The 27353-nt window shown below is 35.1% G+C and overlaps 1 protein-coding gene across 1 annotated transcript in view; it reads right to left on the bottom strand.

Moving 5' to 3' along the window:
• Nucleotides 1-20228, bottom strand: part of PAIP1 (poly(A) binding protein interacting protein 1) — a 35285-nt gene extending 15057 nt beyond the window's left edge. The window contains 5 exon segments of the mRNA XM_074282566.1: nt 5603-5714; nt 7706-7818; nt 14352-14540; nt 19040-19203; nt 19823-20228. Coding sequence (XP_074138667.1) covers nt 5603-5714; nt 7706-7818; nt 14352-14540; nt 19040-19203; nt 19823-20111 — 867 coding nt within the window. The 5' untranslated portion in view covers nt 20112-20228.
• Between the last annotated feature and the right edge of the window lie 7125 nt (nt 20229-27353).

The following is a 27353-nucleotide window of genomic DNA, read 5'->3' as shown; positions in this document are numbered from 1 at the left end:
GTCATCTCAGTAGTTCATGCTTCTATATTCTAAATGGGAATATGCTTCAAGACAAGTATATAGTGACTTCATGCTTCTATATTCTAAGTGGGAATGTGTAAGACAGGTATATAGGGACTTCGCATATTTTAAAAACATGTGACTGACTACTGAATAACAAGATTAATTTGCATAGACACTTAGATAATATAATTGCTATATGATATATTATATGACACATAATATATAATACATATATAATATAATAATTGAGTGAAGAATTTAAAGAAACCTGGATTAGATTTGTATAAACTAATGCTGAGCAAAATAAACAGAATCATGAGATTCTGAGAAAGTGCTTTTCAGTTCATGAAATAAATCTATAACAACAAGAATGGGATAAAAAGGATCACTAAAAGGAAGTTTAAAATTCTGGTGTGGGGGGGAGAGAAAAGGGGAAAGAAGAGAATCAATGAAGAACCAGGAGATAATAAGTCATATTCCATAGGAAGGAGGAGTGGGGGAGGAAGACTAACAGAAAACAATTCATTAACTGTCAAGCCAACAGACGTTTAAAAAAAAAATTATTGCTGGGGCAGCTAGATGGCACAGTGGATAGAACACAACCCTGAAGGCAGGAGGACCTGAGTTCAAATCTGTTCTCGGACACTTAATACTTCCTAGTTGTGTGACTCTGGGCAAGTCACTTAACCTCAATTGTGGGGTGGGGGGTGGGGGAATTATTGCTATCAGAAATAAAGGTTCAACCTTAAAAAGTGGAAAATTATTACAATAGGGGAGAGGGGAGGAGAAGAGAGCATTTATATGTACCTACTATATATGTAAAGATACTGTGCTAAGGACTTTACTTCTCAATCAAAACAATCTGGAAGGTGGGTGTTATTTCTTTATCCCCATTTTACAGTTGAGCTAGAGATTGAGTCATTGGATCAAGTAAGTTTCAGAGGCAGAATTTGAACTCAAATCTTAATGACTTAAGGCCCGGCACTTTTCATTCACTGTAACACCTAACTGCCTCAGCAGAGATGAGAAGATACCTTTATATGATTATGGGGAATTGCATATATTTTCTGACTTTAAAAAAAAAATGTACTGATTCACAACAATCCAAAGACAATATATCAAAGGACTCATAATGAAAAATGGCATCTACTTCCAGAGAAATAACTGACAGCATCTGAATACAGACCAACATGTACTATTTTTCACTTTCTTTTTAAATTCACATTTTCTTCCACAAAATGACTAATATGGAAATGTTTTACATGACTGCACCTGTGTAACCTAGAATATGTTTTTCATTGTGGGGGTGGGGGGAGAGAGGGATAGAATTTGGAACTCAAAAACTAAAAAATCATCAACAACAAACCCCCACAATGTTTAATTACACTTCTCCCCGCCTCCCGCCCCTCTTCCCCCCCCCCCCGGGGTTAAGTGACTTGCCCAGGGTCACACACTAGGAAGTGTTAAGTGTCTGAAGTCAAATTTGAATTCGGGTCCTCCTGAATTCAGAGTTGGTGCTCTATCCACTGTGCCACCTAGCTGCCCCTAATTACACTTCTAAAAAGCTTGGTGATCCTGATAGCAAATAGTGGTAGTTAATAACTGTCTTTCAACTTATGTGAACTGATGCTTAGGGAACAAAACCAGGAAAACATTGTGTGAAGCAATAGCAAGATTGCGTGACCATCAACTACGATAGAAAAATATTATTTAAAAAAAGAATGCATAAGAAAAAAGCATTTGTTTTGTTGATTCCCCATCCTCTTTTTTCCTTTATTTAAAATATAATATTAAAAATATTTTTTGCTTTGGGATAGCTTTATGAGAGAGAGAAAAAAAGGAATACTAAAATTCTAGTGGTGAAAAAACAAGAGATCAATAAAATTTTACTTTAAAAAAAGGAAATTTTTGAGTAATTGGAATAAGGGAAATGAATGCTAGGAAAAAAAACGAATGGGTTTGTCACACTAAGAAGGGATAAAATGTAGAGAAGCAACAAACAGTTCATACACTCTTATATTATCCTCATGATACTAGGCAACACTGAGAATTCCCTGTGGAAAACTTAGGAGAACTCTGGCAAAAGTCACATAGAATTAAGGAGGCACAGCTAGGTAGTCATCTATATTCTTGGAGGAACGTCCACATAAATAAGATTAAAGATTCACATAAGAATCTAAGTAACATTACATTTATCTGTCATCAAAGAATTATTCTATAGTAATCTCTTTAACAGTCAAAACATCTTTTAACAAGGTTTCTCTTTAATGGATATTAAAATGTGCATGGGGGCTACACTTTTTTAATTCTGGGATTCCCCCTGCCCCCATAGTTCACAATCTCCTACAACAAAATATTTTTTCCTACTAAAAAAATTTTTTTTTAAAGTATATATGTTCATTTATTTTTCATGTACTTCCACATGAGTCACGTTGGAAGAGAAAATCAGAACAAAAGGGAAAAAGCATGGGAAAAAAAAACAGAAGGAAAAAAAAGTAAAAATAGTGTGCTTCAATCCACATTGCAATGCTTTCCTGGTTCTGCTCACTTCACTAAGCATCAATTCACATAAGTTAAAAAAGAAAGTTATTAACTACCACTATTTGGTGTCAGGACCACTAAGTTTTTCAGAAGTATAATTAATGGGTTCTGGACATGGGCTTAAGGTGTTGCCTTTGTAAAAAGGTAGCCAACCTAATGGATTTTCTCTAATACTTTGTCTGAAATTACTTTCCTACTTATTAATATAGCCAATCACAATACCTCACCAATTTGTGACCTGAAATTCAAGTGTGAAGAGGGAAAAATTGCCATGAAGTCTTTTAAAAGGCAGCAGATAACAGAAATAAAGGCCAATTTACTTCACAGAAATGTCATTTTTATTATCTATAGTAACTATTTCTTCTACCAAATTCTTTTTCAGAGCTCCAGGAAGGAAACAAACATAACTGAGTTTATCTTAACACTTTCATCCAAACAGGTGGAATACAATGGGGAAAAAGCAATAAATTTAGAGTCAGAACCACTTTATTATGACAATGTACTAATAAGTAAGTCACAATCTCTTTGTTTCTACAGTACTTACACCTCACCAGGTTATTTTGAAAAGCAAATGAGATACACTTTGCAAACTGTTAAGCACTATATGTAAGTAAATTATTATCATTTCCCTTTCTTGTGCACTGGTAGAAAATGAGAAAAATGCCAAGGCAAAAAAAGTCAAATTGCCCAGATAATCCAAGTAATTAAAAGCCGGCCAAAATTTCCCTGTACTAAATTAAGCTAACCATTAATTCAAACCTATATACACACAGGTATACTCATATATTAATAAGAGGCTGAATAGCATAGTGTGTAGAGTACTAGCACCTGACTTCTTATATTTCCAGTACCTAGCACACAGTAAGCACTTAATGATTAGTGGTTGATAGACTGTGGAATGCCTGAGTTCAAGTCAAGTTCACTAATCTCTTAAGCAACTCTTAAAATTTCTGAGAAGGTGCTATTTCGGTGATAATTGAATTAAGTTTCATCACCCAGAGTTCCCTATATTAAAGAAATCATAGTTCTGATTTAAAAAAAAAAATGCTTCTTGGAAAACAATGGGGTTTTTTGGGGGATTTTTTTTTGGTGTGCTTATTTTAAACTTAAATAGAAAATGTAAAGAAAAAAAAATATATATATATATATATATATATTGCCAGGTAATCAGCACAACACAAAAGAGGATTAAATATAAAAAAACATTTCTACTTCAAAAAGGCCTATGTAGTAAATAATTAGTTTTCAAAGCTGCCCAATTTTCCTTTGCTTCCTTTGTAGGCATTCTTTTATTCTCTGCTGTGTACTTTTTACTTTATTTTTTCTTTTTCCCTCCTATGATTTAAGTGTGTGTGTGTGTGTGTATCTACATATAGATACACACACACATATAAATATATATACACATATATCCACACACGTTCATGCACAAAAATAGATATCTATAAATATGCACTTGTAAACATATATTCACGTATGTAAGATCTTCCTATGTTTATTTCTATTTATCCTCTCTCTGAAAGTAAATAGCATCATCCTTCATATGTCCAAGTCTTTCCATTTTTTTTTAAATCTACTAAATAATTTTTTCCTATCCTACCATAACATTCTACAATCTAATCACATCCTAAAAAATTGCCTATGAAAAGTCTTTTCTCCAATTTTCTTCATTTCTTCTATTTTTGGCTGCATAAGTTTTATTTATTCAAGAAAATGTTAATTCAATGCAATCAAAATTATCCATTTTACATTTCAACAGTACTCTCACCTTATAATGTAGTTCAAGGTCTGATACTACTGAATCTATTTCTTTTACATCTTTTTTTCTCCTTTATTATTTCCTTTATATTATAAAGTTTAATAGTGTTTCCAAACATTTGTATCCATCATATTAGTCTTCAATATTAGGAACTAAAAGCATTTAGTATGGATATGAGCCACAGATTATGCCAGAGGAATAAAACAATCGATCTATATTTCCTGAATACTTAATTGGTATATGGCACTGTAATGAAATGTTAAAAAAAAATAATAATAAGCAGAAACCTTTCCTTCATATAATTAATAAACTAGATGAGAAAGCAAATATACATGACTATATATAGAATACCATGCAGAATAAATAACAGTGGTTAATGCTATTTCAGAAAAAAGATTATTTATGGTCTAGGGTGATTCAGAGAAATTTTCACAAGTAAAGCTGGAACTGAATCTTAAGGGAATGACTTCTCATTTACTTCATATTCCCTTCTCCACCAATATGTACTGGGAGGAAAAATTTATAGGAACCATCTAATTGAGCTATTGTTTTTGTCTTGTAAAATGCAGGTCCCATATGAAGTAAAAATATTGGAGATAACCAATTTCATTTCACAGAATAGTAATATTTACTACAAGGAACTAGAAGAGACACTATCTCTTCATTTTAAGCATGAAATAACTGAGGACCCAGGATAGTTAAATAAATTACCCGAAGTCCTTAAGGAATCTACAATTTAAATCACTGAAATAAAATAGAGAGGTAGATAGGAGTTTGATTGTGAAAAGCTTCAAATGACAAGCAAAGAGCATATAATATCTGTTAATAGCAGAAATTGCTTAATTCAAAACAGATATTATCATGATATGGATCCAAAAATAGTACATGAGAAACAGTGAAATAAGTCTAATAAAAATTATTTTCAATTAAATTTTGGTTACTATGTGCCACAATGAAATATTAGGATACCTTATTTTGTAATACAATACTTTAAAATAATAAATATCCCAAATATTTCCCAACTTACTGCAATTTTAATCAATAAATCGTTAATTTGTCAAGACAACTTTAACAAAGAATGACCTGCTTTACTTAATAATCATAATACACACAAATTACTTTTACAATTACTTTTTACCTAAAAATAATGGAAAAGTAATTGTACTTGTTGTTCCAAATTCTTTTCCAAAAAGCTGATTCTCAAATTATTTTTTAAAAATAACAAAATGACTAATATGAATTACTCAACAATGTAAATGTTTTCAAGACAGATCAATAAGAAGAATTGTGCTTTCTTACCTCCAAATTAAGGTAAAGTTCACCCAAGAAAAGTACAAAGGAATGAAATCGTTTTCTGGTAGCTTCATCTCCTTTTGCAGCCTGATCTTTGTTTTCATACTCAGTTCGACATCTAACACACACAAAGATAAAAATTCTCAGGATTTTAAAATGTTTTCTTAAACATTTCTTCTGAGTTGATATTCTCACAAAATCAACTACAAAAAAAATTAGAAAATGTCTTTAAAAATAATGTGTGCGCATACACAAATATATAAAAATAATAAACATCAATTCAACAAAGATGGCCATCTATTTAAACAATTCAACATAAGTAACTTCTAATATGCAAAAAGGCACTAAACTAAGTACTAGGAATACAGACAGAAACAGTCACTATTCTTAAACTGTTTTAATTCTATTGGGAGGAAGAGAGAGGAGGAAAAACAAAGTGATATTTAAGTACACAGAATAGGTAAAGAGGTCATGTAGAAGTATTTAAGTTGTGCTTTAAAGAATGGAACTATAACCACAGATGTGAGGAGGGAGTGCATTTTAGGCACAGAGGAGCACTTGTAGAAACGCAAAGAGGTAGGAAATCTAATGCCAAAAAAGGGAAGAAGCTAAAAGGCCAATTTATTGGGATTGGAAAGGCAGGAAAGATATATGGCAGCCAAATAGTGAAAAGCAGGCTAAGGATCTTATATTTCACACTACAAGGATATATGTGGGGGAAGAGGGAGAGGGGGAGGGAGGGATGGAAAAAGTAGGATATGTTTTAGGAATAACAATTTGGTAACTGTCTGGAAAGTAGGATGGATAAAAGATGTGACAAAGGGAGACCAGTGAGAATATTGTTCTATTGGGACTTTAGACTACACATTCAAAGCTTAAAGTATCCTCTTTTCTCCCAAACTGATTCAAATAAGTATTATTACATGGGGGGGGGGGGGAAGTCTTCCAAATTGATCTGTTGTTCACCAAAGGAATTAAGGAATTTCTTACCCCAAGACATAGTAGACTCTGGAAGACTCACCTATTAATTAACTAATCCTTCTTTGTGCTTTCCTGAGTCCTTTGACTGTCAATCTCACTAATGGTCACTGGCAACCTCAAATTTGTTCAAGTTTAAAAAATCCACAGGTCAAATATATTGGTTTAGCATAAATCTTCCCTAACTCTTCCCCATTCTATACAATTTCCTCAATACTGCAAATATCCTTGATTTCACTTGTGTGGGTACTTCCTCGAGGGCAACCTCTTTGCAATTTAGTAGACAAAACTTCAAGATTTGCTGTGGTCAAAAAATTCAGTCCTTCCATCAATTTGGGGATAAGCTTCTTTAATTTTAATTAAGCTGATCCCCACCTGAAAAAGCATAAATGGAAAAGCCCTATCCTTTTAAAAAGATCTTACTTATATAAGTTTGTTTTACTTGTGAGTAAAGGAGAATTCTGTTCTATTTAGTAGTGAATGATTTTTAATTAATTAACCTTTATTACTTCTGCAAAGTAAAAATTTCAAAGCAAAAATCCAAACAACCTTATGTTTTCAACCCATTGGCCTACTTTCAAGAGATATTTTCAATTGATAACCAACTCAAAGTTGCAGTGTAAAGAGCTGTTTTCCCTTGCCCTTACAGACTTCCATATACCAGGTAGCATATCAAGGTTAATAAAAATTTGTTTGTAATAAATATGCTGTCAGTAATTTTAAATACATTAGTGTTAAATTATGTTTGCATTTGAACTTTGGAGAAAAAATTTTAAATAAAAAAGTTAATCTTTTAAAAAATTAACTTTATTTTTCTTTTACAAGAGATAAGTAGTAACCTAACCTATACAGATTAAGATGTTGAGGCAGGATAACTAACCCCCAATACAGTGTTCATATAGTCTAGGCTGACTGTGCTTTTGTCCTGCTCAAGAATTCCATCTTCATCTAATTTTATATATACCTTAGGAGGTAAGAATAAAGAATCAAAAGCTAGCATTATAATAGGTAGCTACAAAACAAAAAAGGATATAATACCAAGGCTGATTTAAATGCCTGTAATGTAAAAGCTTAAGATGAAAATGAAGGAGGTATAGAAGAACTTTATGAATTACATATATTTTCCATTACCTTTTAAGTAGTAACTGCCGGAAATTTCCACTTTGTGGACTAATGGTTAGATGATGAGACAAATAATTACACAGTCTTGCTCCCATGTAAGAGAAGTGTGGTACAGTTGTGGCCTTTTAATAGAAAATAGGAACACAATAATTTTTACATGAAATAAACCATATATGTAAATTAATTTTTAAAAATAGGGGCAGCTAGGTGGCGCAGTGGATAGAGCACCAGCCTTGAATTCAGGAGGACCAGAGTTCAAATCTGGTCTCAGACACTTAACACTTCCTAGCTGTGTGACCCTGGGCAAGTCACTTAACCCCAGCTCCCCCCCCCCCCCCCCACAATTTTAAATACCTTAAAAATGAAAACAAAATGATTCTGGAATAAATGCATTTAAGAAATTGATATATTTCAACACAAAGAACTGGCTATATTACTAAGCAGGTAAATGCCCAAATGTTTGGAGTAAAACAGCCTTCCCCAATACTTACTTAATGCAGCGAATTCAAGAGGAAAAAAAAAAAAAAACTTTTATTGAATTTTATTCCTGTGATAAAAAAGTATAAATACCTAATACTCAATACAATAGTATATTCAAAACCCACTAGGTTCAAACTAATTAAAAGTAATAGAGGGGATGCTAGAAATGGCATGTCTTTTAAGAAATTCTCTTTTTCAGTTAGGTAAGATAGCACAAGCCTGTAATGTAGTCCCTTCATGCCTTTTTCAGTTAGAGAAGTTCTAAAGTACAGAAATCATATTCATATTGATAAGGAAACACAATCTATAATTATAAATACGTATATACACAAAACACATGCATACATAAAATCAGTAGGAATTTTTATGTTAAAAAGACCTTATAAATGAACTCTACTCAAATTCCAAAGAATATGTTCTACCCCATTTAAAACTTATGAAAGGCCTTACAGAATATGACAAAATTTACCCATGTTAAAAAAAAAGAAAAAAAAAATATATATATACACACACACACATACATATAGTTGAAAGTTGTGTTTTCTGTATGGCAACATTATATAGGGTAATATAATGACCTGTGATATGAATCTTAGTTTCTGTTACCAAATTTCAGTTCCTTAATTGCATAACATCTTAAAATTTCCTCATCTGTATTAAAATATTTTAAATACACAAGTTACATGCTCCTTAATGAAAATTTTTTAAAAATTCGTGTTCTGAGGCCTCACCTCAGTAAAAATACATTAGGACAGTCAATTCCATACTTAGCTTATAACACAGTTCTAGATTTTAATGACCAATGAAAATGTGAATCCTACATTTCTACCTTTTTCTTTTTTTTTTTTCTTTTTGCTTTTTTGGGGCCCAGGGTCACAGCCAGGACATGTTAAGTGTCTTGAGACCAGATTTGAACTCAAGTCCTCCTGACTTCCGAGCTCTATTTGGTCATCTTTGACCTAACAGAACTAAAATAATTTCTGGCTTTTCCCTTTATGGGTTATCTCAAAGAAACAAATAATTCCTTCATTGCTTTTATTTAGGTTTTCTTGAAACAGAAGGGAGAAAAAATTATAACAACCCTTTCTCTTATGCAGATTTTTAAGATCTAGTTACCTAATTCCAGAGTTCAATGACCCAACTATAACATTCCTAGAAGTAGATATGAGAAATTATAGAAAGGGAGAAAGGAAAATGTAATTCCCCTTCTATTTTCCAAATATTAAGTAAAAATGCACAAAATCTCAATATTGTATGGTTAATGTAAACAAATTAATCATATACCTTCTGCCAATATCCTAAAGGACAAATCTCCTCTCTATGGGTTAATTCTGACAACCTTGTTAACTAGTAATTTATTGAAATCATTTGGAATTTTGTTTTGAAACTAATAAGGACAATACATAAATACATCCATTAAAATGGCTAGGTGGAAAGACTTTCTTGGTGATGGGTAAGATGGGAATTGAAATAAAACAAGAAAAACAAGATTTAGAACAACTTTTAGTAAATAAAAGGTTTGCTTTCCTATCTATTGCATTTAGAAATTAATCTATTTAAAGATACTTAAGCAAGTCATTTTATTATTGCTCTTAGTAAAGACCAAGTTCTTCCTGCTGTCAAGGAAAGTCTAGTTCTCCCCAATTAAGTGTGTGAACTGGGTCCCTGCCCTTGGGTTTTTTCTATTTGTATCCATAGTGCTTGGTCTGTAGTAAGTACTTAACAAAATGCCCTTTTTCCCCCATTTATTTACTTATTATCATATCAGCACAAAAGTTAAAAACTGCCACAATTCTGGCAACCACATCCAAGAGAACATTAGACTCAGTTTTGCAAAACTATGGGGAAATCTTTGGCAATTCTATTTTTGGCTCCACACAAAGTTCCTCCTGTAGTTTAGTGGCTTTACAATATTCAAGGCAGTAAATCAGAAATACTATTCATATTTCTCTAGTAATAACTAGTATTAGAGAGCATAATACAATAAAACAATGTACCAGTTTCCTTTGAAGGTATTTTGTTAAAACTAGCTATCCTAATCCACAAGTACTGAAAAGAACAAGTTTTAAAGGAAAAACAAAACAAAAAGGCACAATGTGATATCTTTCTTATTAATAATTCAAAGTTGTAACTGAATGAATCTATGAAAGAAACTTTTAAAACAATAATACAAACAAAAAGCACCATCGTAAGTGCTGGGAATACAAAGTTAAGAGTCTTTCCAGAAGCTTGAATTCTAATGGGGGACATATCACATATAGAAGGTTTCATCTATAAATTAGATGGAAATGTGTAATGGTCCTTAGAATACAACCGCAACACATCTATCACTGTCAATTCCACTGATAAAAATCTTATTTTCTAAAATTGAATTATTTGACAGTGCCAATGGCTTTGGAGAGAACTTTATTTTCATTAAATGTGACTATGAACCTGTCTGACAGAAGCTGCATTTGTAGTCCAATTCTCTCCAAGCCCCTTTCTCCATCTATTAAAATAGGGATTCTACTATTTGCAACAGGGCTTCTTAAAAAACAAAACAATATTGTAAAGTACTCCATAAGTTTAAATTACCATTTCAGGTTACTATTTTATGTTTCTAAAGACTTCTAATGCTACTAGTACTCTGCAAACTACTGCAAAATTAAGTGAGCCTATATATTTTGCATCAGAATCTTCTTACAAAATTTTAAATGCTTTTTCTACAAAATAATTTAGTTTTTGAAAATATTAGTGGAAAAAATATTCATCAAAGTAGCTCAAGATAAATCAAAAAGAACACTCTGTCCCTAGCATCTGAAAAATTGCCACTATGGCCATGTAGTTTTATAAAAGCTAATGGCTAGGTTTCATATTTGCAGATGATAAAATTGAGGATTAGAGTAATGAGGGATCTGATCTCAGGATGTCCTCACTCCAGTACAGCACCCTATTCACCTAATTATATCAAGAGTAAGTGAAGCAGGAGCTAAATTTTGATTATTTTCTCATTTATTTAGTGTTCCTTACTCTCTTAATCTTTTTAGAGATTAAAAAAACCTGTGCAAATCTTTCTGAGGCACATTATCTGTTATTCCAATGTATACCAGGAAAATAGATCCAAAAATTCTTGCCATACTTTCTCCTAGTTCTAAGCACATTCTAAATTCTAAATTTAGAATTCTAAACATATTTTGTTTACTTCTTGGCCTATTTTTTCCTCCATTTCACTAGAATTTTTCATTCAAAAATTAAAAGTAACATTGGAACCTTCTGGAAAAGGACACTACTATAGGAGTGGGGATCAAAGTGGTGTTAGGAGGGTGAAGATACACATGGGTAATTTCTGCTAAGCTTGGCAGATTGGGATAGGGAAGTATTGGAGTACAATAGAGCTAAAGCTGACTGGCTATCTGAACTAGAGCTGATAGGAATATGAAGAACTACCAGTCTGTTTAAGGAATATGGTAAATCTCAGTGAAGAACTACCAGGCTGTTTAAGGAAGAGTGAAACAGCTTAGATCAGAAACAAAAGAGGTCTGTACTTCTGTGCTGATGAAACAGTGTGTGGCTGCTGGACTTTTAGCCTGGGCAAGAGAGGGAGATCAAATTTTTTTTAATTAAAAAAATAAAAATAAAGGGAATGACTACTTACTCTAAGTCTGGAACATAGTAGGCACTTAGTAAATGTTTCCCCCTACTGGACTTAAATAAAATCCTACTTTTAATTTCACCATAGTTTTATTGCTATAATAGAGCTATCATAAGGTACAATTTTAAAAAGTCAAGAAAACTAGGGAAAAAATGGTCTTTCTAGACAATAGTTCTACAATTCAGCCTAGTACCTTTTAATCTCTTAAACAGGTGTCTGTTTTTTGGTTGTTGTTTTTTTAAACACATTTTGATTTGGACTAGTTATTTGTGTATTGTTCTTATCTTTTCTAACAGATGATAAATTCTTTTAGGGCAAATATTATGGCTTGTTCATCTTTTACACAATACAGCTAGCATAATGTAGAAGTTAAAATACTAGTTGAATGAAAGCTTTATTTTTCCCTGGTGAATTAAAAACAATATTTTAAAGTACTATGATTCTAAGGTCTGCTCTTAAATTTGCCACACACTCTTGATCGATTAATAGATGAACAAAACTTACAAATAATCCAAAATATTTCTAAGGTATTACCCCCCCCCCCAATCATTTCTCCTAACAGGGCTGCTATAAATTGGCAGAAATGAATTTTAGTTCCTTTTATTTTCCTTGTCTATCATTAGAAGTAGGCAATTATACCTACACCTCTTTACAGAAAAGTACTAGACTAATACGAAAAATTGATTTCTGGCCGAGGCATTTTCTTTCTGAGAAGGGGTAGAATTTAGTACTGTTTTTCCCCTTGGGTATCACAGAGGAAAACTAAATCCTAGAAAACTACAAATAAAGTTTAATTATTTTTTTTAAGTAAGCAAATGAAAAGGAGAGAAGATAAAATACATAGATCTGAAAATCTCTGAATATTTGAGGAAACTGATTTTATCATTATATGCCAGATCTATGAAATGGAAGTTAGAAATATAACTTGACTTTGATGATGCCTGAAAATACTTAAAAAGGAAATAGTTAAAAAAAATTTTTTAAAGACTTTCTTCACCAAGTAGAAACTAAAACTTTGGAAACCTAAAAAACAAAACAAAACAACAACAACAACAAAAAAACAAAACCATTAGTGTCTCTTCTCTTTCCCCCCAAAACTTGTCTCATCGTCATTGATGATTATGCCTCAAAAGATGCTCCTGAGTGTTATGATGAAGAGTGGATAACATAACAAAAACAAAAAAAACAAACAAACAGAACAATGTGGATTGGGTTTTAATTAGAATATCATCTTCCAAAATTGTTTCATCCTCTATCAGTAGGCTCTGAAATTCAGGGTTTTTTTCCTAGCAATCACAAAAGAATGCAATAAAACTTCTCTTCTCTTTCACCCAATTCCCTATGAATAATTACATCCATTTACAAGATTCCTGGCTATTTAATTTAGAGATGAAATCTGTGCCTGTATAATTCTCTCTGAAATTAATTATTGTATATAAGAAACATCGAAAACCATGTTTCTATTAGACCAAACTGAGCTAACCAGCTCCAATAATAATCACGTAGAAAGATCTACGCCAATATGTGGAAAAATAGTAAACACAGAAAAAAAATGTTTTCTCTTCATATTGTGATTATTCTGAACAAAAAAGTACATAACCTCAAAAAAACCCAGTTTCATCATAACAGCTAAGACTTTTTACAACATTATTTATGTTACCTTCTTTGAGTCTCATAATGACTTGTACGGTATATATTATTGTCCCACTTTTACAGATAGGGGAATTGAGATAGAAAATAATTAAGTGTCTTGAATAGAGCAACACAATTAGTTAAATATCTATGGTGGGAATTGAACTTAATTCTCTTGTCTCTCAAGTCCAGCAATCTGCTTTGCCACTTAGCTGCCTAACAAACTTTGGGCTAAATAGGGAAACATTAAAAGCATAAAGGATCAAATGTTTAGAACTGGAAGGGACTTTATTTAAAAGGTTACAATTTTAATACTCTTACTTTATAAATGAGGAAATGAAAGCTCAGAGGGCTTATTGGAAAGCCAGTATTTTAATTTGGTTGTCTTATCTCAAATTCAACATTGTTCCACTATATACCATACTGCACAATGGAAAAAAAAATTTTTTAAATGACTGCTAATTCAATTAAATAAGTTGAAAAGTTAAACTACTTTGTATGATTTAAAAACAACTCTATGGCTTTTATTCAACATCTTATCGCTAACATGAAGATGGGAAAACAACAGAAAAAGGATTAAAAGATATTGGTTATAAGGTTCACAAGATCAGAGACTGTTTTTAAACTGTTTTTTAAAATATTATTCATATGTGTTTTCTTTCATTTCCATTTCATGTTATTTAACCTAAGTCAAAGAAGGAAAAAAGAAAAATACTATTTCCAAATCTTATAGGTAAAAGAAGGGAGATAGGAATAGTCCCCTGCTCAATGCAATTTAATGAAACTCAGTAAGTATAAAAAGACAAAATGAGTATAAGCTATCTGTTACACCTTTCAAGCATTGGATATTACCTATTTCCTGGCTTTGTACTTAAAGGACTAAATGATGTCAAGCCAAAGCATAGAACATACCTGTTGGTAGATGAGTTCCACAAGGTCTTGTAAAGCATCATCAGTAGTGACCCAGCCTTTAAGAGTCTCTGCAAATTGATCAATTTCAGTTTCAAAACTTCCTGGCTGTTCTGTAAGGTGATTCAAAAACTCCTGTACATATTCTGTAAGAGTAGGATAACCATCACATCCATCTTCATAGGAAGAATCCTACAAGATAACCACACACAATGAAATTCATGAGTAAATCTCAAGTAATGTCTCTGCCAATACAAACTATAGATGTTTCTACCACTTAGAATCTGACTTGGCCAACACAACCAATTTATGTTGAGGAAGGACTTGAACTTCTTCCTTCAAGATACCAATTATAAAAATCTAAGGAATTATTTTTATATAACTTAGGGAAGATCTCCAAAGACTAACTATGAGTTAAGAAAAGTATTACTAGAAGTTCCCTTCACTAAAGGTATTTCTTAATTTAGTTCAAGTGAAAAAGTTGCATTTAAGAATATCTTACAAAAGATGCTGAATACAGTATAATTCACAGGCCATAAGAGATGGACCAAAAAAATTAAGTTTTTTTTTTTTTTAATTTAAGACAGATAATTGGTAACACCACTAAAGCAAACTTTGTTAAAATCTACTGTTAAAATATACTTTTACAATTTTGAACATTTTTCAAACAATGCCTACACAGGTTTCACTATATGATCAAAACTATTGGGAAAACTGACTAAATCTGGTAGACAATAACTTCAGACAAATACTTCAATCTATAAACTATTGTATATACAATAGTATATCATCCATATATACCATACGTACCAAGATAAGCTCCAAATGAATACTTGACTTAGAAGATATATTAGGGAGCAAATAAATTATCTACTTAGATCTATAGATATGGAAAGAGTTCATGAACTGAATAAATTTTAAGATTACACAAGATAAAATGGATAAATTAAAAGTTTTTGTACAAACTCCACTTAGTAAAAATTTAAAAAGATAATCATTGGGAAAACAAATTCCTACAACATGGCAAGTCTCTGGCAAGTCTCATTTTTGAGATACAAAGACTTGATTCCCCAAGAGACAAATGACAAAAGGACACACATAGCTTTTACTTAATGGGAAAAATCCTAGTTATCTATCAAAGTCATATAAAAATACTTAAAACCAGTAATAATTAGAGAAATACAAATAAAAAGCAACCTTGAGGTTCCATTTCATACCTATCACACCAGAAAAGAAATTTTCAAGGAAATATATACTTTGAGCATTTAACTTTTGTTTTCAAATTAGCTGAACAATTTCACAATTTGGAACTAAGCCCATAAATCTATCAAACCATGCATACTCTAAGCCAGCTATATTATTACTAGGCCAATACTTCCCAGAAATTAAAGAGGAAAAGGTTATGTATGGAAAAAACATATGTATGTATGTGTGTGTGGAAGCTCTAAATTGGGAACTAAGAAATTGTGTTCTTACAAGGGGAAATGCTAAATAAGCTGTGATATATTAATGTAATGGAATTTTATATTGTCATAAGAAATTAAGTGGAAGATTTCTGAGAAAATTGGGAAATTCTTTATGAAATGATGGTGAGCAAAGTAAAAATAACTAGGAATGCAATTTACATAATGATAATATTATAGGTAAAAAATTTTAAAAACTTTAGAACTACAATCAATAAACTGATAAATCATAAGTCTAAAATAATAAAGATCAAGCAAGTCACCTCCTAAAAAAGTAACGAAATTAAAATATAGAAAGATAAAATTTTGGACATGGCAATATAGGAACATGTTTTGTTTGATTATGAAACTATGAAATTAAGAGAATAAAGACAAAATTCCTCAGAAGAATAAGAAGGTCAAATTAATTTCAAAAATCTTCTGGAAATTTTTTTTTTAAAGTCCCTATACAGGTCAAGGTTCCCATTCATAAAAATACAGATTTATTACAATATCTCCTTTGCATAACTCCAACACTCCATCTCCCTTGTCAAATCTTATTTCCAAAGAAATAAGCAAAACAGGTAAGCAATTCAGCATCCAAATTCCAGATGTATTTAATTCAGCAATTAAACAACTTTCAAGAACAATTAGATTTACAATTTACCATCAACTGATCAAATACATAAAAATACAACAAGCCTTTACAAAATCCTTTGTACAGTATTATCATGACTAAAGGAGAAACAATGGATGACTAATAGAAAAACAATGGCAAAGGGTTCCTGAATATAGTGACTTCCAAAAAGAGTAAGTGATAATTTGGGGATAAGGGGAAGGGAAGATGATTTCACCATTGTAAAGGAACTTGTGGTTTGAAAAGATGAAAGACAGGGCATAAGGTGACATGAGGTTACCTGCATTAGCTTAAAAAAGTTTAAAAAGATCCTAAAAGCACACTCAGGTATGGACCTGAGAAAAGTACAAAGTACAAAAAATTTTGCTAATTCAAGGAATTTCTGTAATCAAAATAAGGAAGCGTAAATCAAGTTTCAGGTAGCTAAAGGAAACTAGTTACTACTTGAAGTTGAGGCTTCAGAAAAGCTCCAAAACATGGAGACATTTTTCCCCTCCAGAGACCATAAGGATTTCGATGAAACTAAGAGTGAATTAGCAAGTAAAAAGAATGACAAAAAAAAAAAAAAATCAGATTACAGGAAAAGTCTGGATTCATGAGCAAGTAAGAAGGCTGTGGTGGAAATAAGAACTAGCAAGTAAAAAGAATGACCTCCTCCAATCAGATTACAGGAATCTAATCTAAAGCAAGTAACCTAGACTCTTAGGACCACAATTTCTCAATTGTAAAATGAGAAGGTTAGACTAGATTATTCCAAAGCTCCTTTACAATTCTAACAGTTATTAATTCTAGTGTCTGGAAGAGATTGAACAATGCTTTGTCAAATATAACTGAGTGATGAGACTTACTCTATAAGTAATTTTTAACCCAAAATTCACTTCCAGCAAAACTTCATATACTTCAAGAATTGGTGATGCTCTAGAAAAATGGGCAGTACTCCGGTGCCATGACTTAGAGGAGTCATCCGTGCCATGCACTAAGCAGGACCAGTCAAGTACTTATTAGAAATAAATTCTCCTTCCCAAGGCAGGCCAGTATTTTTCTCTACAACTTGCAATCTTACAGATCTAGAATAGTGGTGACAACTCAAGGACTGAACCAGATTAAAATGTAACTGAAAAATGTTTAACAATATAAATAACAATACAACATAGATTAACTAATTTGTGGTTTTATTTGAATTTGACACCATTAGTGTAGAGCACTGAGAAGTTAAGTGACCTGTCCAAGGTCACAAACAGTAGCTATCAAAGGCAGAAATTAAAAGCCAGGTCTTCCTGGCTTCTAGTTCAGCTCCAAAGCCTCTCCCCAATACTTTTCTCTGATGTCTAAATTGTGAATGTAAAATGAACATTATGAGAAAGAGACTGAATCTTTAGAGTAGAAGTCTACTACTTTTCCTCTTGTCATGAATGATTATAACCAAAGTTCTCTACCAACTCTTCAATAGTTTCCTTCCATATTTGGTATGACAAATAATTTCAGAAGTCTTGTCTACTCTCACCTGTGCTGTACATAAACAGAGACTATCATCCACTTTCAAATCCTCAGATCAGTTTGTGTTCTTTTTGTCTTCCCAACTTATTTTTTCTTTTTCTACCTCATCTTTTCTCAAAGTGTCTTTAATATATTTAAAATTTTTTTAACCACCAAGCTAAATCCTTTCTAGTTCTAGAATGTAAGAATGAACGAAATAACAATTTACTCTTTACATAGAACTTTAAAGATTTCTAAATTGACTTCCTCACAATGATTTAGGGTAGGTATTACATTTTACAGACGTGGAAAGAGAAGCTATGAAAACAAAGGCCTTATCAAGGTCACATAGCTACTAAGAAAAATGACTAAGAGCTGGTCTCAACTATTAACAATCATTTCTTTTCATTTCTCTTTAAAATCTATTTTGAATTTTCGAATGAATTTGGTATCACGTTGCCTTTTGCTTGCTTTTCCAATCCTAGATAGTTTTTGTATTTTTGTAATCTTGGTGTAAAAAAATTAATTAAAAGGGAAATTATTTTTTACATTAAGATTACAAAAAAAAATTAAAATTCAAGTACAGTATTTTTTCCACATTTGCATTTTAAATGTTTTTCATTTATGCGTTACTACAAGGTGGTATATTTGAATGTGCTGATATTTAAAATGCAACAATTTGAGGATACCTAATCACTTTGCTTCTTAAAGCCCTAGTCTCAATTTTGCTTAGTCAGATAGTTAAAGATTGTCAAACTAATCAAAATACCAGCCATATAATTTTCTCATAGTTGGATATCTAGAATTAAAAACATTTTAATTATTGCAGATGACAATATTTTTTAATTTTCATATTTTCTGAAACTTCTCAAGATTCATTTCTTCTAAAATATAATACAATTAAAGTCATCTTTAAAGCCCCTAAATAGGTATACACTTATTCTTCTATAAATTCAATCCTGAAATAATTTTACATACCACAAATATGGTTAAAAAAATTTTCATCATTTCCTTTATAGGTAAACTTCAAATACATATAATAAAACATCCCTCACATGCATAAAGATGCTGAGGACACAAATGAGTAATTAACAACTGTCACGAAACTAATGATAACAAAAAATGTCGATACTTACTGTATAATTAGAAGTGTAACCTGATGGATAAAATTCTGGAGCATTCACAGACAACTTCGACATTAGCACAGGTGCTACAACCACCTGGGGTTTAGCCATTGCCGAAGTACGCGGGGAGATTTTATCCTGAGAACTAGGTGGAGCTCTCGTAGGCTTCGGATGTTCTAAGAAAGAACAGAGAAAGATGTTAACTCTTTAAATTCCTTTATGATATTGCTTACAACAGAAAAGCCCTCGAAGGGAGCCTTCCTTTTTAAAAGTTACAACGGAACGACAAAAAGTATGGCCATTTCTAAAGAAGAAGCGAAAACCCCGATGAGAAGCTTCGTGTCGGACTAGCTTTAGCATCACTGTAGAGCCCCGCCAACCAGGAGGAATGCTGACGACGTTTGGGGGGGGAGGGCTGAATTAAGAGGGGTCAGTACCCCAGTACCTTCCAAATCAGGGGGGAGGGGCTATCTTTTTCCTCTCCTCTCCGGGGGAGCGCTCCGACACTCGAACCCAGCCCAGCCCCGGGAAGCACAAAGGCACCCCCGCCGGCCTTTTCCCTCCTCCCCCCTCCCCAAATAATTCAAACCATAAAAAGTCAACGAGAAACAAGCCTCTTCGTGGGCGAAGGAAAGGAGGAGGGGAAGGAGGCGGGCCACTGCTCCACGCCGAGCCGTCCCCAGTCCCTGGCGCACTAAGAAGAGGGGGAGCGGTCGGTCTCCCGGGTAGGGGCGCACAGAGGAGGAAGATCGAGGGGCAGAGAAAAGGCCGAGGCTTTACCGAGCCGCGGTATACCTGCGGGAGGCCCGCCCGGGGACGACCGGTCGGGGGCGGCCGGGAGCTCAGGCAGGGCCCCAGGCGGAGGGGACGTCTTGGGCGGCCTCAGCGGCTCGGGGGGCGGGGGCTGCTGCGGCCGCGGCCGCTCGCCGGGCTCAGCGGTCCCACTGCCACTGCCGCTGTCGCTGTCGCTGCCGCCTCCGCCGCGAAAACCGACGCCCTCAGGCCCGCCCCCTCCGCTTCCTCGGCCCCGGCCCCGGCCCTGGCCCCGACCAGCACCTGGGGCCCGGTCAAAACCGTCCGACATGCTCCTCCTCCAGCTGCTGCTACCACCGCCGCCGCCACCGCCGCCGCCGCTCCGGGAGGGAGGAGGGAGGGGGAGGGAACAGGGAAGAGAGAAAAGGGAGGGAGCCCGGGCTGCGGAGCTTCGCTCTCGCCTCGGCCCGCCCCCCGCGCGGCTCTGCCCCGCCCCACTCGGGCCTCATGGAGGGAGGAGAAAGTGAGAGGGAAGGAAGAGGGTTAGGCCAGATAGGACGCCGAACCCCAAGGCAGGAGCAGCCGCCTCGGTCCCGCACCCATCCCACTTCTCCCCGGCTCCGCCCCCTCCAATCTCTCGACTAGGAGTGCTTCTCTAGGTCTCCCCCGCCCTCCACAGAGGAGATGGGGGGCACAACACGCGGCCACAGCGGCCCCGCAGGCCCGGGAGCACCCCCGCGAGGGCCCGCGCTGCCCCGGGTTCCCCCTCCTCCATGGGAAGGCTTTTCCACTCGGGACGCCCCGGCCCCGCCCCCCTCTCGACCCCGTTCCCCACCGCTCGAGGCACCGCCTCCGGCCAGGCCCAGGCCGCGTCCCCACCCCCTTCTGCTGCCAGCTGCCCTCAGCCGGAGGCCGCGCCCGAGAGTGGTCGGGGCCTTCCTGAGGGACCGAGTCAAGGGCTCTCTAGGGACTGCGAGGCTCAGCAGGCTCCGGACCGCGGCGGGGTGGGAGTGGGAATGGGAACTTAAGAGAAAAGGCGTCGCCTCACCCTACCCTGCCTGAGGTTCCCGCAGGGCTGAGCCACCTCTGCGGACGCCGCACCACGGAACCTAGCTCTCCTGACAGAACCGGGGTCAAAGCCACGGTTGTGAGGAGGGTGGGGCGGGAGCGGACGAGGGGGGAGGGGGAGACCTGTACACTCCGCGCCGCCGCCGCAGCCGCAGGGGTCGTCCGGGTGCGCGCTCCGCTCCCCTCAGGCGGGCACTCACCGCAGTCTGTGCGCACGACTGTGCTTCCGCTCCCCTCCCCCAGCCCCTGCCCGCTCAGAGCGTGCCTGAAGACAGACGGACTGGGAAAAGGCCTGAGGAGCTCATTTCTCCATTTTCCTGTTGTGTCCATTTTAAAAAACTAAAAGATCAATTCAGTTAGCCCTTGATTATATTCCGTTCAAACTGGGAGAGAGGGGGTGTTATAAATCTTAAACCGAAAAAGACTCTAGGAATCACTTTGCGCAAATACCTCAGGTAGTAGAGAAGGAAACTGAAGTCCTCAGAAGCTACTTGCCCGAGGTCCTACGGGGTAGAGCCCATTCCCTCCCCCCAGCCAAACTCCAGACCCCAACCCTACAGCAATTTCCACTGCACCCCGAGGGAAAGGCGAGATGACTTAGCAATCCAGTTAGGAAAAAAACAACAACTTTTGAACCTTGCAGGGTCTCAGCCTCTGATAAAAAAGAAGTACGGGCTAGTCTAGATCCTGCCGCTTCAGAATGGGCCTCAGAAACTACTGGATCCTGCCAGGCCAACGTACCTCAGCCTCTGCTGGAAAATAAAATAGCAACTATTCTAAATCCTGCCGATCCAGAAAGACCTAGCCTCTAATAGAAAAGAGCCAAAAACTGTTCCAAGTCCAGCCGCGATAGAAAGATCTTGTGTTCTTATAGAAAAGAAGCAGAGATTTATTTCTAAATCCTACGAGGGGCAGCTAGAGCCAACCTCTCCTTTCCCCAGGACCTCTACCACCCGGGGCAGAGGGGACTATTTAAGTAATTATAATTGATTCCGTTGTGAGTTGAATAAAAGAGCAGTGCCATAGAAACATCAGACATATGCGTAGACCTATCAACGAAAGGCCTATCTTTCATACCATTTTTGTCACCTTATTTACACATACGATATTGTCAGTGATAAAGCGCTGAAGTGCTTGAACAGATGTGGAACTTACAGGTGTGGCAAGAAAAAGGAGACTTGATTTTTATTCTCCTTCTTGTTCTGTTGCTTACATTTTTTATTCCTAATTTTGTTGGTAGGCCTTGTATTTTAAAGGCAATACTGCTTAGAGGCATAAGAAAAGGAGGGTTGCATCCCTGTGACTCGAATATTCTCAGGTAATAGGGTGAACTTGTCGGAAAGATCTTTATAAACCCCCTTCCAAAAACATTCCTATTTGCCATTGTAAATTTAAGAAAACAAAAACTTTAAATGAAAAAACATTAGAAGCTTTCCCAAGAAAAACAGAAATAAGAATATGCTTCTCATTATTATTTGGTATTATTTTTAAATTATATTGACATTTTTATATAGCAATGACAAGATCGAGGAGAAAATAGAGATCAAGACATTAGAAGTACAATTTAAAACATTTTAAGGAAATAATTGTTGAAGGAATAATCAATGCTCGTGGTTCAGATGTTCCAATATTATAAAAATTACTACTACCTAAATTTATTGGTATTATGCCTGTCAAATTATCAGGGCAGTACTTTTAGAATTATTCAAAATAATGAAATTCATTTAGAGGAATAAAAGGTCTGAAATATCAAGGGGACAAAGTGAAGAAAGACTGGGTTTATAGGCTGAAGGTCTATAAACAAAAGCTGGTACATTATAAAGGGGATTCTTGTTTAAGTTGGGTTTGTTTGGATGCTCAGGCCACTAAATCCCTTCCAACTCAGATTTTGTGACTCTTAGCTTTACTGCTCATTACCTATTATAATATTGAGTAAGTCACTTTAACTTCTTTGGCTCTTAAATGTTCCTCATAAAATAGGGTTAGATTCCTAACCTGATAGTCACAGGCCTTTTAGGGTTATTGCAAGCAAGATGTGAACCAAACACGGTCATCTTTATCATTGTTCTATAAACTTAATGATGAATTATACAATGTGCATTTCTATTTTTCAAATATATTTTTATCATAATTAATAAAATACAAATGTATTTAAAGTAATTTACAATAGATTTTTTTGTTACATATTTTCTCAATAAGCAGGTACCAGTCACAGAATTACTATCATAATGGGAATCCATGAGGTTTTTTGGGTTTTTTTTTGTAATTGTAACAAATTCCTAATATTCAAGAAGATTGAGTAAGGTGATCACCTACATTTGCTTTAGGTTGACCCTAAAAGATGAAGCATATTTGTCTTTCAAAACAGGAGGGAAAGAACTTTTGGAGTGCTTAATGTGAGATCTGGCTAACTCAATCATTTCTGGAGAATTTGTAGGTAAAACTGGGAAGAAAGCAAACACCTGAAATGGAATAAATCTATAAGAATTTTTATAGTGGCATATTTTATTGGCAATGGCAGAAGAACGTTTGAACTTTACTATCTGAGTACCTTTGACTTTATAAGTAGTAATGGACTAGATCTTACTCAATACATAGAAAATAGTTTTTATATTATAAGTTACTAAATATGATCCCTAAGGAACCAAAATAATTCAGAATGATCCAAAGAAATAGAAAAGATTATAGATGATGCTTTTACTTGGAAAAAGGCAACTAAGAAGACATTAGCATTTATATATTAGATTTGGTTTAAAAAAAATAGAGGAATTTAGTAGATGATTTCCTATCACATCTTTAAGCACAATTGACTAAGAAATACAAAGAATTTAAGATTCCATTGGCTTTATTGTTTATTTAAAATATATGTTGGATTCAGTAAATCCAGAGTCTCTCACATATAGATTAAAATTTTAAATTACTGTACAATAGATGCTACTGTGGAGTTAACTTGTTGGAAGGAAAAAAAAGTATTGATATCAATCAAGAAATAATTCAAGAGGCATATTCAACTTAAAGTTTTCCCCAGCATCTTGGAAAATGTATGGAGCCAAATTTAAGCAAAAATACTCTGTATTGATGGCAAATTTTTCCAAATATGTCTATTCTCAGATATTGTTGATCAATAGTTTCAGTCCTGTCCAACTCTTTATGACCTCATTTGGTGTTTCTTAGGCAAGGGTGATAAAGTAGTTTAAAATGGTCTTGAAGTCATAAAAATTTTGCACTTGGAAGTGTAATCATGAAATGGTTCATGTACATGTCCCAGTTAGTAATACTCTCTCACAACTAGTTAGATATAGAATTTTCATCCCTGCACTAGGAAAAATCTCATTATTTTACATGGCTCCAATTGCCACAAAGGGACACCCAGGAAAATAAGTGCAGGTCAACCAAAGGTGTTTATAAAGAATGATATTAAATCTGACAAAAGTGTTCTTTAATAGAAAAAAAAAATAAGAAAACACAATGGAGTTAAGAAAACAGGGTAGGGCTTTCTTGTTTTTCTATGTTCTCCTTCTCCAAAGCTCATGATAAAACATACAATGATGCATCTTCCAGCTTGTTCCATTTAGATAAAGTTCATCTCTTAATTGTCTTACAGAAGGGAATTGTATATATAGCAGGTATCAGTTACTGTCCCATTGTGTCATTGCCAGGGGCCAACCACCTTGCCTCTTGTTCCCTGGAGTCCTCATATTCCTATCTGAGACTCGTGTGAAAAATCTCAGCCCTGCTTATCAAAAGGCTGATCTCTCATTTATTTTCTTTCTTTCCAAACTGAAGAGAACTATAAATCCCAGGAGATTTTGTGGCCAGCCTAACCCTTTTCAGGAGGTTAGTACATAAATATATATAGCTCAAATATGAAATGAATAAGTTTAAAGTAGCTTGGGAGTAAGAATATGAACACTTTGAGGGATTGGGAAAATTTTCATGCAGAAAACAGTGCTTGAGATGCAATAAACTTTAGTGGCTCCCTATCACCGTCAGGATTAAACATAAAATCCTCTGTCATTCAAAGCCCTTCATAACCTAGGTCCTTCTTAGCTTTCCAATCTTCTTATACCTTACTGCCTGTCACTTCCCCCTATCCTCTGCAACACAGTAATAATGGCTTCCTTTTTATTCCATGAACATTTTTAAGTTCCTGACATTTTCAGTGATTGTCCCCGTGCCTGAAATGCTTTTCCCTTCATCTCTATCTCCTATCTTTTCTGGCTTCCCTCAAGCTCCAGCTATAGGAATTGCTCTACATAACCCCCACAAGAAGCTAATGCCTTCCTTCTCTTAAATATTTTCTATTAATCTTATATATAGCTTGCTTGTACATAGTTGTTTGTTTTCTCCTGAATCAGTTGTGAACTCCTGAGAGCAAGAACTGATTTTTAAAAAATCTTTCTTCATATCCCCAGCATATTGCACAGTACCTGGAAGTAAGTACTTAATAAATTTATATTGAATGGATGTTTGAAGGCAATAGGAGAGGAGTCAATTAATTGGTAAGTGAAAGACAGAAAATGATTTAGGATGGATTTTGTTGTAGAAAATGGAACGGAATAGATAAAATACACATATTAGCCTTGGCAAGGAAAAGAGAGTAGGTAATGTCAAAGGGTTTTGAGATGCAAAGAATGGGAGAAAAAAAATTCTCATCCAATGGATTCTATTTTCTTAGTAAAATAAGAGGTGATGTCACTAGTCCAGTTTAGGTGAGGGGGGAGTGGTGATGATAGCATGAGATATGAGAGGGTTGATGAGGGTAGAGAAAATTTAAAATCATTTCTGAGAATAGTAAGTTTATGAATCAATTTGGGAGGAATAAAAACACTATCTTATTTCCTAGGACCCAGGTGACATGAATTTGTAATGAATCCAGTCATCCCAGCTGTGAGAATTCCTCCAGCTGAGCTAGGAAGCAGGAATGGAGGAGGCAGATGATGGGAGAAAAAGGCAGATGGTCAGAATAATATGTGGTTGGGGTTTAGAAAGAGATGGGAATTGATAGGATATAAAGCAAGGAATTCAAGGATAGCATATTATAAAATTTAAATGGCTAACTATTCAGCTGACTGGAGAAGGAGTAAAAGGAAATGGAGCTGATGGTAATGGTTTGAAAAGGTGCTAAGAGGTGCAGGGGCTAGAAACTTTAATGAGGACAAAAAATGATGTATAAGAATTCAGAAGGTGAAGGGGGGAAAAGAGAGAGAGAGACAGGTGTAGGAGGTTATGGTAAGATAGGTAAGAAATATCAGAATTTCTAATAAGAAAATCAGAATATGAATGGGCAATGGTAAAATCTAGTTTAAAGATATTCCTATGAATAGCCAAGGTAGAATGAAGACATAGTATATGAGATTTAAGGAGGCTAAGGAATTTTTGAGACAATATCTTATGTGAACATTAAAGTCCCCTAGTATAAGAGCAGGAGCTGAGGAAGATAGTAAGAAGATGGTAAGCCAGGTACTGAACTCCTTGAGAAATGAGGAAGAACAACCTAGGAGTCAATCCACTATAGATACCATAATTTAGATGGAATAAATAAAAAGATTTTTTTCTGAATTTTGAAATGAAACTGGATGAGTAGTCTCCTGATAGTCCACTAATATATTTATTCAAGCATTAAAGAAGATGGACAGTTGAAGAAGATGAACCCAGAACTAAACAGAAGAAGGAAATTAGGTTGAATTCCATTTGCAAAATTGCTCAGTGTTTCAATGATCACAAATTATTTTCTGCTTCCATAAATTCCTGTCTCTAAATACTAATGTTCTTCTAGAAGTTCTTTTTACTGAGATAGTGCTTTTCCTTGATATTGGAAGAAAGAAAAAAAAATACTAAAAGAAACTCAAATGGCAAGGAAATTGCACATAGTGTGTGCAAATCACAAGCATGTTGCCAGTGTTGACTTGCCCAAGATATAAAGATATATCTTTCATTGCTAATTAAAATGGATTACTATAAAATACATATTGATCTGCTTTACTTCACACCTTTTTTGTTTTTCCAATTTCACCTACAAATTCTTTAGGGAAGAGCTGGCTTGGATCTCATGCGAAGATGAAGAACTCTATGAAGAAAGCAAGTGGTACAATTTTTAAAAATCTAGAATAAATAAGACCTGAATTCAAACAAACCTAATCACTGATAACTATCTGTATGATTTTAAGCAAGTTACCCTCACTGGGCCTCAGTTTCATTATCTGTAAAATGAAAGGTTTCAATTAGATGGCCTTTGAGTCTCCTTCCAAATATAGATCCATGATCCTATGAAAAGTTAACAGGTACTCAAGTAAGGTAACAGGTGGTACATTGGTACCTCCCAAGGTAATGTAATAAGGATGGATCATGGGGATCTCCTGTTCAGTTAAGTCCAACTTGATGAGGTTACAAGATTTAAAGGGCATTTAATAGACAAAGATTTTGCTTCTTTCAGATTTGGAGCAGAGTTTGTAAAGGATGTTTTGCTCTTTTAGGAAATATCAAGAAGAAGTTCCTCAATCAA

This window comes from Sminthopsis crassicaudata, chromosome 1, assembly GCF_048593235.1.
Source record: "Sminthopsis crassicaudata isolate SCR6 chromosome 1, ASM4859323v1, whole genome shotgun sequence".
Classification (NCBI taxonomy): Eukaryota; Metazoa; Chordata; class Mammalia; order Dasyuromorphia; family Dasyuridae; genus Sminthopsis; species Sminthopsis crassicaudata.
The sequence above is the reverse complement of the archived record's forward strand: the minus strand, read 5'-3'. Positions and strand labels throughout refer to the sequence as shown.